Source organism: Herpailurus yagouaroundi, unplaced genomic scaffold (assembly GCF_014898765.1).
Source record: "Herpailurus yagouaroundi ecotype Mexico unplaced genomic scaffold, PumYag 29, whole genome shotgun sequence".
Taxonomy (NCBI): Eukaryota; Metazoa; Chordata; class Mammalia; order Carnivora; family Felidae; genus Herpailurus; species Herpailurus yagouaroundi.
In genome coordinates this window covers 67,807,898-67,825,237 of record NW_024412377.1, presented here as the reverse complement: position 1 = coordinate 67,825,237, position 17,340 = coordinate 67,807,898, and the positions used below count along the sequence as shown (strand labels likewise).

General features: G+C 40.1%; 1 protein-coding gene across 4 annotated transcripts in view; it reads right to left on the bottom strand.

The window, feature by feature from the left end:
- EPB41L4A (erythrocyte membrane protein band 4.1 like 4A) overlaps window positions 1–17,340 on the bottom strand; it is a 255,314-nt gene that overhangs the window by 36,584 nt on the left and 201,390 nt on the right. For 2 of the 4 annotated variants that reach the window (XM_040446777.1, XM_040446765.1), the window contains exons 14-18: window positions 12,524–12,614; window positions 9,313–9,396; window positions 8,506–8,616; window positions 1,380–1,427; window positions 301–378 (exon numbers count right to left, since the gene is read on the bottom strand). In XM_040446777.1, the coding sequence (XP_040302711.1) occupies window positions 301–378; window positions 1,380–1,427; window positions 8,506–8,616; window positions 9,313–9,396; window positions 12,524–12,614 (412 nt within the window). The remainder of the gene's footprint in view (window positions 1–300; window positions 379–1,379; window positions 1,428–8,505; window positions 8,617–9,312; window positions 9,397–12,523; window positions 12,615–17,340) is intronic. The other 2 variants (XM_040446767.1, XM_040446772.1) reach the window with 2 other exon arrangements.

Genomic DNA, 17,340 nt, shown 5'->3' with positions numbered 1-17,340 from the left:
CAAAATTTCTTACCATCCTTAAACAAACTCACTACACATTGCACCTAAATATAGATCATCTTTTTTTTTAATTAACAAGAAGAGACCCTGATTGCCAAGTTATTTAATCATCTTATTATAAAGATCAGACGCTCAGTTCAAAGAGCTGCAGTTTCCTAAAATAGTGCTTCAAAACAGTGCCAGATTCCTTATTAAACACAGAGGAGAAAATCAGGCTTAAAAATAGAGGATGCACAGCTTCTACCACCAGCAGCCACCTCTGATTTTGGAGTTCCAGATAACTACGGTTTCAGATATTACCTGTTTCTCTTTTTCCGATGTTCTCTATTAGAATTTTCTGATTCACTACCACTGCTCGTGTTACAGCGTGAGCGTGACCTGAGGACAAAATGAGAAGAACAAAAGAAAAAAACCCACATTTATGACAAATAAAAAAATTTCAGGAAAGTTCATATTGGTTCTTTGGAATGACTTTTGCAGTGAAATGACTAAGCCAAACATAAGTAGCTGTATCATCCCTCCCTCAGTCAGTGTTACTCAATTCAGTAAGACATCCGAATGAGTCTACAGACATGTGAAAGCAGATGAAGGCAAATGTCACCATGCTCCCCAAAAAGACCACAAAATCAAGCACTTCCAACAGCACTCTGACACGGCAAAGCTCTAAGTCCCTGTGGTAGACTAACTCTGGACACAAAGTCCTGTCACATCCCCCACCCATCGACAGAGGTAGAGTCTATTTCCCCTCCCTTTGAATTAGCCCTGGCCCTGTGACTGACTTCATCAACAGAATGACATGGAAGGGATACTCTGCTAGCTCCAGGACTATCTCTTAACAGGGCTGGTAGCTCCTCCTTCCTCCCGGCCGCCATCTCAAGAAGCCTAGACCAGCCAGGGAGAGAGACCATAGAGAGAAAGAAGCCCCAGGCCTCCTACCATTCCGCCAAGACAAAAGCCATGAGAGAGAAAGGCCTCTTGAATATTCCAGTCCTAGCTGCCATCTGACTGCAGCTTCATGTGAGACTAGTGAAACCAACCTGTTCATCAACAGAATCATATAACATACATATGGTTGTTGCTTTAAGCCACTAAGTTTTGGGGTGGTTTTAATATAGCAATAGATAACCAAGAGAGTTCCTCTGAGATACAATGAAGCAGAAAAAAAGAGAAATTGCTAAGGATGCTACAGAAGGTAAGACTGAGAAACAACTGAAGCCAAAAGTGACATTTGAAAGTCAATTTTTTGATCATAGCCTTAAAGTAGCCACTAATAAAATCATAACGACAACAACAAAAAAATCCCTGTTCTTGCTTCAACTCTGAGTAGTGCTAATCCTTCCTCCCTCTCCCTGACCCTCCTTCCATTTTTACTTTTTTACCTCCTCCTTTGCTTTAGATCTGAGTCTTCACCACTGTTATGGGCTTTCCTATAGAAAACAAATAAATGAAGATATTAAAGAAAATAGAAAGTGATCAGTTGGCTAAGGAAAACACAGCAAAATGAGTTTCACTTCAGTTAATGCATCTCAGTTTTGTATTCTTTCATTCACCACATATTTAAATCACACAATACACCCAGTCCCAGAAGTAGAACAGAACACTGGCCTCAAAAAGCCAGCAACCTAACAGAGGTTGCAGACAGTCTACAAACAACAATGCACAACACGTCTGTTAAATTCTATTCATCTGACACTAGGGTTGTCTGCAGTTCCTAGGTCTGTAATCTGCCCAGTCAAGTTCTGCCATAATCTAAATGACGTCAGCTCTCACTTACATGTCCTTTCCAACACCCTGGCCCGTGACCAAGTCCCTTAACCATTTTTCGGATGATCTCTTTACGATAACTCAGCAATCCACATCATGGCCACACTTTGGACATTATCATCTATAACCACCTCCAAACTTTGGTCTGTGACCACAATCTCTTCCCCTTCCTGTTTATACCTCTGAACAGCTTGGATGGGGCCTCCTGGTTAAACATGCAGGCTCTGGAGCCAGACAACCTGAACGTGACTCCCATCTCCTCCACTGAGGAGTTGTGTAATTTTTAATTCTCTACTAAGTGCTTTAGTTTTAATGGAACCTCCCACAAGAGTTGTTATGAGGATAAAATGAATTAATACATTTAAAATGCACAGAGTAGGACCTGACTCACTGAAGCACCCAGTAAATGTTAGCTGTTATTAGTATTGCTTTTTTCCACTACTTCCATTCTACCTTTCTTTGATCTCAATAGGACTGTTTGTTTATTGACCTTGCTACTTTCCGTCAGCTTTTCTTGGCCTTCTTCCTGACTCAACTGAGATTTCCCTCATTTCGATAACATGTATGCCAAGACTCAGAACTTCCTCCAACTCTCTGTTTTTGGTTCAGCCTTTTGGGCAAGATCCCATTCATGGGTAAATCAAACTATCCAGGTCCTCTAAGCCAGCCTTCAACAGCTAGCTGAGCAGTGCTGGAGGGAGTTACACAAAAGGGCATATTAGTTACACTACAAATCCATGTTCATAAACTTCAGGTGAATCTACAACATCCTAACGCCTTTCTATGATCTAAATACTCTCTCTCTGCAAAGCAGTTTCAAACCCTTTTTACCTTGTAACCCTCTGATACACTGGTCCCTCTGCATCGGCAGTTGACTTTGTTCTCTCCTTCCAAAGGCAAAAGTAGCCATCAGATGGCAACTCTTTCATCTTCCTGTTACCAAAAATAAAAAATGCCTACATCTTCCTCTGTTATTTACAGATCTGTCCTCACAACTAAGGTCAGTCTCTCCACCTGTGTTGTGTGGGTCCTATCACCTCTTAACTTCTCAATGACTTTCAGTAACTACTATCTTATCCCTGACTTGTCCTTATGGAAAATTCTTTTACCAGCTTTTCACGTTATCAAGTTTCTACTATTTAAACACGCACACATCTACTTGACTCCACATCCCCCTTCATCTTTTTCCCAGTCTCTCCTCTCTCCTCCAAAGCACCAAACTTCTTAAGAGAGGTGCCTAAGCTCCTTATCTCTGTTCCTTAGCCCTTTATTACATGTGCCTTCACACTCTGATGGGCAGACATGGCTCATGCCACATTCCCCCATTTCTTAAAAATACATATATCAAACAACATAATGTTGAGAGGTCTCTGTCCTTATATCAAAATTTTCAATAATTTTTATTTAGTATAAACACAACTATATATATGTTCACAGATTATCTATACAGCGTTTAAGGAATACAATTCCATTCTTGTATTGGTTTTACAATTATTTTAAGAGACAATAATTGCCTGGTTTTCTATGTACATATCATTTCCTTAGTTTTCCTTATTCTTATCACTAATTCTTCACCTAAACTCTGAGAGCTACAAAACTCTTCCTGAGATGTATGAACACTTAGGACATCTTCCCTGGACCCCTGTGCCCTCCTGCTCACATCCAGATGGTCTATTCCCTAGTACTGCTGCAGAAACATCACTCTGATTACTCTCTTCACTAAAATCCAGGGAATTCTTTCTGCTTCTTTGTAATGGACCCCCTATTTCTAGTTGTCATGACTCCTTGTCTTGTTTTGGAGAACATATCTTTCAGTTGTTAACAAAGAAAGTCTGCCTTTCAGGTACATTTTTTTTTTTTTTAAGAACTGGAATTTCTCAAAATATCTTTATTTGACTATGTAATTATAGTTTATCTGGGCTTAAAATCCTAAATTTAAAAGAACGTCCCCTCAGCATTTTGAAGGCAATGCTTATCTTCTTTCTCTGATATTGCTGTTAATGAGTCCAATGTCACCATTCTGATTTGTCAACATTTGTGCATGAACTTTTTTTCTCATAATCCTCCCTCCTTCCAACTTTTACAAAACCTCTCTTAACCTACAATGCTTTAAAATTTAACGATAATGGATCTTGGAATAGATCTAATTTTCTTTTTTTTTTTTTTATTTTTTTTTCAACGTTTATTTATTTTTGGGGGGACAGAGAGAGACAGAGCATGAACGGGGGAGGGGCAGAGAGAGAGAGAGGGAGACACAGAATCGGAAACAGGCTCCAGGCTCTGAGCCATCAGCCCAGAGCCTGACGCGGGGCTCGAACTCACGGACCGCGAGATCGTGACCTGGCTGAAGTCGGACGCGTAACCAACTGCGCCACCCAGGCGCCCCTAGATCTAATTTTCTAATCTATTATGCCAAATGCCCAGTAGCTTCTCTCTATAAAGTTTGATTATTCAGTCTGGGATATGTTATACTTTGTTATACTACTTCTTTAATAGTTTCCTCTCCTGCATTTTCTTTTTTTTTCCTCCCTAGAAATTTCATTAGTCAAATGTTTGATATCTAGGTTTGATCATTTTTATCCTTATTTCCACATATCTGTTTTGTTTTTGTTCTGCTTTGGGGATGATTTCCTTAACTTTACCTTCCAAACTTTCTATTGGTTATTTTAAATTCTGCCACAGGAATATGAAGTCTAAGAATTCCCACTTGTTCTTCTCATATCAAAATTTTCTTTTTTCTAAAGATAATTATACTTCTAAGACATTTTCTTTCTTAAATCGTCTCTATTTCCTGTGAGTATATACACATGCTCCTTACTCTGACTCTGTCTTTCCAAACAGAAACAATCCTCAAATGCCAAATGATGATGGCTCTCTCCTCATATTTAAGAATTAGGCACTAAAAAGTCTGGAACCCTCTGGATGGTGCAGAGCATGTTAACTGATGGCTTCACTGTGGTGTGGAGCAAAGTAATGTGGGTAATCTCAACCATTTCACTGGAGGATCCCTTGAAAGTTGGTATCTGTAGGTCTTTTGGATCTTGGATCTGTCTTTTGTACAGCGAGAGTCTCTGATCTCATGCTTGGGAGGTACAAACCTGGCGTCTAGCATTCTGGGAATAAAGAGGGAAGGTACCTCTTTAGTAAGCAGATTTTCACTCTTTTGACTTTTCCTTGACAATTTCTCTATTCTCTTAAAGCAATTTCCTTTGAAGGTAACTCTCTTCAACTAAGCCAAATAAATGCTGGAGTTTCCCTCAGCTCTGTCACTGGCTTGGTGTTTGCATTCTATCTATAGTATCTATCTAGACAACCTTGTCTCTGTTTCATATTTCAATTTACATCTTTAAGAAATTTACCTTTTAGCCGACAGCCAATCTATCTCCAGACTTCTACCCAACAATCCATGTGAATCCTGCACTTAAACTTCTCAAAAATACCAGAAATTCTACATATCAAAAACCAAACTCACAGTTGTCCTTTTCAAGCCTGTAATGTCCCAGTGACTGTTATTTCAGTGCATCACACTTTAAGTCTGGATTTCATTCCTCACACGTATCACTCCTTCACCCCTCATATCAATCCTCCCAACCCTCCCGATGGGTCTCAAAACCACCCGCTTCCTTAAATCTTCACATCACCATCTTGGCCGAAGCTCCTATTAGCCTTCACCAGGGCTTGCACAGTAGCCTGCTGCCAGGCTCTCTCTTTCCACTACTGCCCTCATCCACCCTTGCTCCATAGGACAAGAAAGCTCATCTTTATGTGATACCAATGTGATCTTGTTATAACCCCCTTCTAAAATCTACTGGTCTAACAACCCACATCCTCAACAAGGCTCAGGTGTCCTAAGAGGTGTTTTCTCTCTGGACTCATTTCTAACATATTTCTGTTCACTCTTTATGCTTGAGCAACACTAGCAGCCAGTAAGCCTTCTCGTGCATGGTCCCCACTCCCTTCCAGAGGCTTCCAAAGCTTCCGTGCATGCTAAATCCTCCACCTCTCTTTGCCTATTCTTGTCTCATATTCCAGTTCAAAAATCCAGCCTCTGGGAACCTTTCCCTGGCCTCCCTGACTCATCAACTCAGCAAAACTTCCCCTTAATAGTCCTGGTTATACAGGTATTTGGATGATCAAAGTTATCAAGTGGTTACTCTTGGGACACGTGTACTTTTCCGTATACATGTTAGGTTTCAAAAAAAAGTTTTCTAAAATACCCCTAAGCACCACATAACTCTCCGTCAAGAATATATAAAAGTGTGAAGTGCACATGCATTTATATGATTCACATATTTCTTCCTCAACAAACTGTAAACTCCCAAAGCGCAGGGACTCTCTTGGGTGATATTTAACACAGCGCCTACATCAAGTAGGCACTCAATAAATATTTCTGAGTGTAAAGATGGATAGGGGTGAAAACTGTATTGTCAGAAGGTAGGCTGGCTTTCTTTTTCTAGAACAGTAACATTTAAAGCAGGCTTCAGGATCTCCATGAACCATGAAAATTACATGAAAGTGTGTACGTATATCTAATCATGTACTTTTTCCCCCTAAGGAATGATCCAACGTTTCATTAGATTCTCAGAGTCCTCTCACCCAAAGAAGGTTAAGGGTCAATGTTCTAACCTCATCCAGAATTTGACAGATGTACTCATCTAATGACAAACAACTGGCAAAATATAAAATTTTGAGATCTTCTATAAAACATGTTGTTCTGGCATCCATTACAAAATAGAATAACAGAATTCCATTATTAAATTTAAGTTCTTGAGATTCTTCTACGCTTTTCACAAATGTCAGTTTTAAATGCCAGAATTACTCTAGCCATGTAAGGATTTGTGCCCAGGGTCAAGGTAAATATCTGTGAAGATAAAACAAGACTGACAAGGACAGGGACACTCAGAGGGCATTTACAGTGGAAAGAAACAAAGAATGAGCTTTAGCTCTTCTTTGCCAACATGTAGCAATGGCTAGTCTCAAAACATACATGCCCAATAAAAGACCTTTCAAGTGATACACATAACTGGACAGAAGGCTCTACGGCCGCTCAGACAACAAGATTCTCTTCCCTATGAATCAAAACAGTCTTTCCCCTGGACTATGTCAATGAAAGGACCCTGTATCCACTCACCACAATTACTTGTCTGTACCTCACAGGAAGCCAACAGAAAATGTATCTCAATATAGAAGTCATTAAGTCTAGATTTCAGAATGTATATACTCCAGACTATTGCAAGCAATTAGTTTGAGGAAAAAAATGTAAATTTTGGTATATTTTAGCAAAACTTGATAAACTCATTTCCAAGTGTGTTAAAATCAAAATGGCCATCTGCTCAACATGTACAACAATTTTATACAGGGAATGCTGTCAAAGTACACTAGCAATTACGGACGAAAAACTATACAAACCTGTGTCTTTAACAATAATCATGCAGTGCCAAATTCTTAATATATTTAGTAGTTCTCACTACCCATGCCCTCTCAAAAGACAGAGGCACTCTAAAGTATCTCCCAGTGGTATTGCCTTGGTTTTAAGTGTTGTCCATGTTGAACCAATCCTTAATAGGGAAATCTTTCCTCCTGCTTTACTTAAATGATGATTAATATCCCTGCCTTTTTCAAACATATAGATCTGTATCCAAACCCAGGTGTGTCACAAAGGACAGCTACCTTACCTCCCCCTAGCCTCTGTTTTCTCATCTGGGCCAGGTATTTTCCTTTGGTACTTAGCCCATCCAAACCCATCAATAATCTCCCTTGTTTTGTCAAGACTAGAAGCCTGAGGGGCACCTGGGTGGCTCAGTTGGTTAAGCATCTAGCCTCGGCTCACATCATGATCTCATGGTTCATGAGTTCGAGATCCACATCAGGCTTTGTGCTGACAGCTCAGAGCCTGGAGCCTGCTCCGGATTCTGTGTCTCCCTCTCTCTCCAACCCTCCCCTGCTCCCACTCTGTCTCTCTCTCTCTCAAAAATAAATAAACATTAGGGGCACCTGGGTGGCTCAGTCGGTTAAGCGTCTGACTTCAGCTCAGGTCATGATCTCACAGTCTGTGAGTTCAAGCCCCACGTCGGGCTCTGTGCTGACAGCTCAGAGCCTGGAGCCTGCTTCAGATTCTGTGTCTCCCTTTCTCTCTGCCCCTCCCCTGCTCATGCTCTGTCTCTTTCTATCTCAAAAATAAATAAAACACACAAATATAATCACACAAATAAGTACACACAAATATAATCACAAAAACAACCTGATCTGCTGGGTAAAATGTAACAGGATCCATTTTCTCTGTATTTGGAAAGGGGCTTTGTTAAAATTTACGCAACAACATCAGTCTGGAAAACAGAGCACCAAGCCTCAGCTAAGATCTACCTATAAACGTAATTTTGTCCTTTCAGGTCAGAACATTTAGTATCTTTTATATATAAAAATAATCATTAATATATATTATATATGTTATATATTTATACATACCATATAATATATATTGTTAAAATATGTACATAGTATATATATTTTTAACTTATCAGTCTTAATAGCAATACAGAAAGCAAGTTTCTATCAGTATTTTATGAAATTATTCTCTGAAACTCTGTTTAAAAAGAAATGCTTTTATCTCAATAGAACATAAGCTTTCTGTTATCCTGAGGAGACCGTCATGATATTATGAGAATAACTTGTGGTAAAAAAGTAACTGGGACCCAGACTTCCTGTTGAAAACTAAACATCAAGTGGTAATGTTCAGCTCACCTCCTCCTTGTCGGCTGTACAGAGTCATCGCTCCCACAGGAGGGGTTTCGGCGACGTGAGGAGGGGAACTTCGGGGATTTCATGCGGTCACTGGGAGAGTTGTAGAGTCCACTGGAGTGGGAGAGGAATGGTCAACAATGCTCGAAGAGAGCTTGGAGGAGCAGACACCCCAGCCCAGATCTACACAAGTATTCATACTCTCAGGAGAATACTGGATCAAGGGCATCCAGCTCTCTTTGCTGACCAGATTTATTCAAAGAAAAGAGAGGTAAGGGGCACCTGGGTGGCTCAGTAGGTTAAGCACCTGACTTTGGCTCAGGTCATGATCTTACAGCCAAGAGTTTGAGCCCCGTGTCAGGTTATCTGCTGACAGCACAGAGCCAGCTTGAGATTCTCTCTCTCCCTCTCTCTCTCTGCCCCTCCCCTGCTCTCGCATGTGCTCTCTCTCAAAATAAATGAAATAAAATAAAGTAAAATACAAATAAAAGAGGGGAAATTATCATCAGTATGTCATTTGGAGTTCAGAAATATACTCTCTTATTCTAAACCATCATAATGATCTTTCAAGCAGTTTCTTAATACACACTGCTTTCTCTTCCTATCTTTCCAGGAGAAAGTTTCATGTTAGGATATATCCTGTTGATTTCTACTTCAGAAGTTCCCAGTCATGCTGATTTAGGAATCTGACTGCCATGTCCATAGCTAGTAATACCCAGCACAAAGCAGTTGGATTCCCTTATTTAATGAGCTGCAATTGCTAATCCCACTTCAACTGTTCTCCTTCAGAAAAACAATGATTCTCTTTACCTCTGGGGGCCATTTTCTTCCCATGGTGCATGAGATTTGTTTCTTTGGGTATCAGGGCTGTTCTCATTCTTTGCTTTCTTAAAGCTTTAATTTAAAAAAAAAAGAAAGAAAAGAAAAGAAATTAACTAGAGAATAAATGGGAGTTAACTTACTTCTTCAGTGAAATTGTTTAACAAAATGTTTTAAAATGTAGTCTTTAAAAAAATATTTTCACGTTTATTTATTTTTGAGAGAGAGAGACAGAGACAGAGCACAAGTGAGGGAAGGATAGAGAGAGAGGGAGACACAGAATCCAAAGCAGGCTCTAAGGCTCTGAGCTGTCAGCACAGAGCCCGACACAGGGCTCAAACCCATGAACCATGAGGTCATGACTTGAGCCAAAGTTGGATGCTTAACCAACTGGTCCACCAGACAACCCTAAAATGTGTTTTATTTATACTCGTGACTCATTCCAAAAATGGGGTGCCTGGGTGACTCAGTTAAGCATCCAACTTTGGCTCAGGTCATGATCTCATGGTTCGTGAGTTCAAGCCCTGCATCGGGCCTTGTGTTGACAGCTTGCCTCAGATTGTGCCTCCCTCTCTGCCCTCCCCGCCTGTGCGCTCTCACATGCATTCTGTCTCAATAAATAAATAAATAAATAAATAAATAAATAAATAAATATTTTTCAAAAAGAATACGAAGTGGCGGCCTAAAAAAATTCATGTCTCCAGCAAGTACTTTTGGGTCTCCCCTCCACCTTTTTTTCTAGTATTACTGCTTTAAGTCAACAAAAGCCAGGTCATCCACTGTTAAGGAACTTTAAGGAGAGTCTACCTGAAGGAAGCTAGGGCAAGTGTTAAGGCAAGAAAAGAAGAAAGCTGAAAAGGAAGGAAAGCTGGGGTATTGGGGCTCATGGGGCTTACTGCCTCTTTTCAGCTCTGCACATGGGTCTAAATCTATGCAGGTTGGTCAGCTCTGGACAGGCTCACAGTACCCAAATTGACCTTTCCCAGTCCCCCGTTTCCGCCATATCTTGGCTTCCTCCTTCCAAATCAGAATGACTTTTAAATGCTGTTTCCTGACCTAGTATCGTCTTTCTGCCTAAGAATGTAAATATAACTGAGTTGTTATTCAATCCAAACAAATTTTTTTAGACACACATGGGCAGACACAGAGAAAAGCCTGGGGCCACCAGTGGCAGAGGGGAGGTGTATTACCTCTTATTTCCTGGGAGTCTCAGCCTCAGAAAAAGAGAGCTGCTTAACTCCCAATCCACATTGAACCCTGGCTTTTTGAGGAATTCTCTACATAACTGTCCTTGAACAGTCACAGCAGGGTTCTTTGTAAGAGCCAACAAAGAAGAAAGAGCAACAAATGACAAGGTCATTTCAAAAAGGAAAATAAACTTGTATCCTAGCATACTATACCCATAGGGAATTCATATAAGCCTGGGGCACCAGAGTGGCTCAGTTGGTTAAGTTTCTGACTCTTGATTTCAGCTCAGGTCATGATTTCATAGTTCTTGAGTTCAAGCCCTACATCCAGCTCTGTGCTAACAGTGTGGAGCCTGCTTGGGATTCTCTCTCTCCCTTTCTACTCCTCCCCGGATTGTGCTCTCTCTCTCTCTGCCCCTCCTCTACACATGCACACACTCCCTCTCCCTCTCAAAATAAATAAACTTTAAAAAAAACCTAAAAAATTATAGATTTGACAAAGGCACTTAACTCACTGCATTAGCATATAGTATGTAGGTTTTATTTTTGACCAATATATTATTTTGATCAAAATTAAGTAATCTTTTGAAAATCAAATACCCGAAGTAAAATCTTACTTTTGAAATGAGGAGAAGTAATAAATATGGTAGACACGTAATACACCAGTAGAAAGTGTGTGTGTTTAATAAATCAGAAAGCAAAAGCGAAAAGAGAAAAGGGAGATTGAGAAATTCAGTTGGGAGATGAAAGGGGAAATGGGAGAGCAGGCGAAAGTTAAAGAATAATGAAATCCTGGGTGGCTAATTAATTGCATTCACTCCCTAAGCCATTTCTCATCTGGAGCTTGAGTGGGAAAATCTGGCCGCCCTTCAGGTATCAGTCCTATCGGCAAGAATGCAGTTGTAAAGGGGATTGAACTCCTTCTGTACATTCTAAAAAGGCTTGGGATCTGAATTTCATGCCAGATTACTGTTCTTATGTTGGACTTACCATAAGCGTACCCTGTACATACAGATTAAGCTGACGCTCTAGCCACAGCTGTGAGGCTAAGGCAAACACAGTCAACTCTAGCGTATGCAAAGGCAAAGAACCTGTCATTCCAAAAAGAATCTATGAAGGGAGTGTCCTGGAACTAAACAAAAGAAACTGTAGGCAAAACCCAGAGGAAAACACCGCAACTCTGAGAATTCTCGTATCTTACAGTTATTTTGCTAGGATATTATAAACTGTATTCCTCAATCTAGGTGAATGAAGACACCATTATTTACTAACAAAAGATGGAGTCGGTGATCAAAGAAGTCTGTCAAGGTCACATATTTCTGACTGCTTGGATTTCTCCATGATGTAGGGAGCTATCTCTATAGACAAAGTGAGCTGATGAAAGCTGCTCATTGTATTTCTCAAATGCTGGTCCGTGAACATAATTGGAGATAGGAAAAACTGACGTGGAAACAGCGTCTTAACAGAGAACAAGGCTGATCTTTCATGGAAACAATCCATGTAATATATTGAGAGAAAGTCTTTCTGCTGGGGATTGCTGCTGGGAAAATTGATGCAGAGGACCATGACAACTCTTCATACATATGCAATCACTGACTTCTGAAGCCCTGCGCCTCTAAATGCTATAAACCCTCTTTCCAGGGCCACAGTTCAGTGCACCACAGTAATGAACACAGCACATTAAACATGAATATCATCTACTTTATTTCACAGGTCCCTCTGAGTAAGTCCATTATATCATGCCATTTTAAAAAGCACGTGGAATTTTCCCTGGGCTGCCGAGAACGCAGATCACAGACTGAGAGTTCACCATGCCAGCAGGAGCATTTCCTTCAAATGAGAGAGGCAGGTCCTGATGTTTCTATTCCACTGGCATCTTTCAGGTATTCTTTCTCGCAGACTATTTCGATCAAATGTATTAACTATCAAAGGAAAGAGATTCTTAACCTTGCCAACAGGAAAAAGCATTTTTGTGACAGCACACAGTAGTATGTTCTTTCGGTTAACTGACTGACCTTTTTATTGGTGAAGGTGCAGTGATTTGAGTTGTTCCTTCATTTTCTCCATTTTCCATGTTTCCTGTTACTCGATTGACGCTGTTTGATCCTAGGAGCAAAGAGGGGGAAGGAAAGGTGGAAGAAAAGAGACAGTGGTGAGAAAAACAAAAGGAGACAAGAAGTTATTTTAAACTCCAACTTCAGGGACATCGTGGCACATTTTATTGATAAATTATAATTCTAAATAAATAATGAATCACCCAGTAAATCTTAGGTACCATTTTCTGACGTGTACTGAGCCTTTAATACATAATCGTGTCCAAGAGGGTCTAGGATATGACACCACTTTAAAATGGGCCCTTTTGAAACTTTAAGAGTTAACGAAGTCCCCACTTCATGGATATTTAGACTACTAAAATAGGATTCTAAGATATTTAGCACTATACACTGGTATGTAAGACCTAATAACCAATCCCTGATAACCACATTGTGAAGAAATTACTGTTTTTTGGCATGCCATGATAGTCCCCATTCTAAATCAGACCAAAAATATTTCAACTTATAATGCAAATGGCAAAAAAAAAAGAGTAATATAGATGTGATTTCTATCACTCACATGGGGGAAAAAAAGTTTTCAAATGTGTTTTTTTTATGCAAACATCCCTAAAAGCCTAAAACTGACTGTTTAAAAGCCACTATTCCACATATTTGCATACAGGCTAGATGCACCAGCAGAGGGAGCCCCCGGCAGACACAATGTTGGAAATCATGATTCAAATAAAGGTAAGTGAAGTGTCTAGGCCCATCGAGGAAGTCTGGATCCCATTCTCACTCAGAAGGGAGGCTGTTAAGTCTGCAGGGGAAGTGACACATGGGCACTGATGATGACGACTCCTCTCAAGTGGCATGCACCTCACTCTGGGAAGTGCAGGAAAAACCAGCAAGGGGACCCCCAAAGTCCTTGTTCAATTAACTCTAGGTGACATGCAGGTTGTTTTCTTCAAAGTGGCATCTTGCAGAAGTATGTCCAGAGTTCAAGTCCTCTGATCCTAATAGTAATCACCACTAACCACTGATAGTTTTTGAGCCATGAAGTGAGATTGTAATACTATCAAGAGCTAATATTTATTGAGCACTTACTATGTATCAGTTGCTATCCCAAGCACTTCATGTCTATTTACTCATATAATCTTCAAAATAATCCTAAAAGGTTAATATTATCCCCATCATTAAAGATAAGAAAAACGGGCCTTTCCCAAGGTCCTACAGCTCATGAGTGGTGGGACCAGCTTTGCAAACCAGCAGTCTGGTGCCAGACATTAGCTCTAAACCACCTTACGTAGGTTTCCATGTGCCACCTGCACCCCACCCTCAAACAGTTCAAAATTAAGGGTCCGCTTGCAGAGACACACTCTTTAGAACACTTGGAGGCACGTTTGACTACTCATCAGGAAAAATAAACAGCAATGAATACACCTTGGGCAGAGAAAACAGTGGTTTCAATTAAGAGCTCCAAAAACGATCACTATAAGGAATTTGACATGGATTCAGTATCTGAATTTTGTTCCTATTTTGGAATTCTGAAATGGAAAGGTAAGACTGAAGATATATTAAAAACATTAAAGGTAAGTTCATGTCGGAGCAACATTCAGAATCCAGGAATTAGAAAGTTAGTCTGGAGCCTACAGAAAATTTCACCAGATATGACGAGTGGGACAAAAACCAGTTCCCCTGAATCACCCCATGTGCTATCAGACATCGGCACTAGCTGGTCATTGTCCATTTTGCCATGACCATTAATAACAATTCCAAGGGCAGACCCCCTAAGTTGCAGGCACAGATCTGAGATGGAGCTGCTTCTCAAATGTGAACTCCATGTGGTGTGGCCCTGGGACAGTGGCAGGAAGGATTGATTCATTTGTGCTCTAGACAGTGGGTGTGCACCAACATTAATATTTTTATTGTTCCTAATAAACTTTTTAAAAATGTGGTATTGTTTCAGCAGCTATTATGAATTTATAACATAAATGAAGGGACCTTCATGTACCTAGGGGTGTATCCCAGGCTGTGGTGGGGGAGGGGGGGAAGACAGAACACAGCAGAGAGCCCAACACCCAGTGTTAATAACACGAATGGAAGCAGCACTAAGTAAAGGAGATCATCATGTGAACCCAAGTCCTGTGTGACTAGCCTAAGAATAAACCCAGGTTTGCTCCACTTCTCATCTCTTTAGACTGATTAGTCTTTTCTTAGTCTAATAACCAATCACCTCAGAGCAAGTGAAGGTGCTTATCACATTTGCCTGTTTCCATCCATCTGAATCTTTTTTCCCCCTAATGTTTATTTGAGAGAGAGAGAGAGAGAGAAAGAGAGAGAGAATGAGCGGGTGAGGGGCATAGAAAGGGGGAAACAGAGGGTCCAAAGCAGGCTCTGTGCTGTCAGCAGCAAGCCCGATGTGGGGCTCGAACTCACAAAACGCAAGATCATGACCTGAGCTGAAGTCAGATGCTTAACTGACTGAGCCATGCAGGTGCCCCTACCTGAATCTTCTGAAAAATTAATAAACAGGTAGATAAATAAATCCGGGAATATTTTCAAATAGCTAAATTTTAAATGATGTATGTGTACATACTTTCTAAACAAACCAATATCTGGTTATCTACACTATGCAAATAATTTTTGAAATGAACACAAGATGGATGTTTTTCCAAAAGAATTTCAGGTAGGGGCACCTGCATGGCTCAGTCAGTTAAGCATCTGACTTCAGCTCAGGTCATGATCTCGTGTTTTGTGAGTTCGAGCCCCACATCGGGCTTGCTGCTGTCAGCACAGAGCCTGCTTTGGACCCTCTGTTCCCCCCTCTCTATGCCGCTCACCTGCTCATTCCTCTCTCTCTCTCTCTCTCTCTCTCTCTCTCTCTCTCTCTCTCAGTCTGATTTTGGCTCAGGTCATAATCTCGTGGTGAGTTCAAGCCCCGCGTCGGGCTCTGTGCTGACAGCTCAGAGCCTGGAGCCTGCTTCGGATTCTGTCTCCCTCTCTCTCTGCCCCTCCCCCACTCATGCTCTGTCTCTCTCTCTCTCTCTCTCTCTCTCTCTCTGTCAAAAATAAAACATTAAAAAAAATTTTTAAAAGAATTTCAGGGAAAAAATCACATATGTGCTGTCTCTCAGACATTCAGAAACAGTTTAGCAAGACTTCTTCAAAATAAATTATGTGACTGTCAGGACTATTTTGCTAACGGTCACAGGACTCTCATATACACAGCATAAATAAATAAGGTATTGGCAGTAATACAATATAATTCATGGTTCTTTTATATTCAAAACAGTGACTACTAACTAAAAACCTGTAGATATGTATTCCCTTTCTCTTTAATAATAGGGTCTTAAAAGTCTCATAAAGAAAACAGACTACAGGCTACTTACAGACTACACACAAATGCTACTTACAAGCACTAACTTACTGGGAGCACTTCTGAAGTATCCCTCATATAACATTCATATGCTAACTATAAATTACTCTTTTCTATTTGTGGATGTAGCATTCTTTAAAAAGCCCTAATTAGGCAATAATTATTAGCTTTCTTTATGTTGCTAAAGATGCACTTAAAAGTAATAACTATACTTTTAGAACACTGTACTTTAACTAATTAGGTCAAATTAGTGATATGTTGTCACACTACGATTTGAGAAGAAAGCTAGGCAATTCAGTAAAGCTAGGTTGTGTTAGGTTACTGAAATCTGCAAAGGTGAGAAAGGTTACACGTTATTGAGATTTACTGACTTTCCATGTTGCTGACATGCACTACTATTTTCCTTTCCCAAGCTTCTTCCCCCCTCATCAAACCACCTTTCAGAATCATCCCATCTACATTAGCTCAGACGCTTGCACTACAGAGAAGAGGTGAGCTGACAAACCCATCACACTAAAAGGCTAGTGTTTTCATGTATTATTGGCCACGCAATAGTTCTATCTCATTAAATTTTTTTAATGTTTGTTTGTTTGTTTGTTTGTTTGTTTGTTTAGAGAGAGGGGCAGAGAGAAAGGGAGAGAGAGAGGTAATTCCAAGCAGGCTCCCTGCTCTCAGTGCAGAGCCTGACTCAGGGTAATGCAGGGCACACAAACTCATGAACCTAAAATCATGACCTAAGCTGAAATCACAAGTCAGATGTTTAACCAACTGAGCCACCCAGGCACCCCAACAGTTCCATTTTAAAGAGGAAAAAGGAAAGCCAAATATTAACTAAAATACTTAATTGATCACAACGGAATTTTAGGCAGTGTCCTAGGAGATATTTTCAGGTTGGAAAAAATCTTTTTCTCCCACTCCTTTTTCACTGTGTTATAATGGACCACACACACACACACACACACACACACACACACACACACACGTGAAATATGAACAGTTTAACAAAGTATTATAAAATGAATGACTGTTTAACCACTATCCACTTTAAGAAATAAAACATTGAGGGCAATTTTCCTACACTGCATAAATCACTCCATTTGGAGCAATTCTTTCTTTTAGATAAAGCCAAACAGTTGTTTACCATCCAAATATCTAGAAACATGAATTATGTATATATTTCATAAAATATATTTTTAAATTATTTTTAAATTATTAATAAAAGTTAATAAGGCACCAAAATCTTAATAAAATGAAGGATGCATCACTGTACTGCTTCATGACTGTTAACACAGTGCTTTACACATGGTGGGGTATCAGTGAAGGTCTACTATAAAGGATGTATTCGCTTCTATTTTTTCCACTAGAAGGGAAAATTCAGGATAATGATGCTATTTGGTAGAAGTGTCAAAACTAAGTTCAAAAA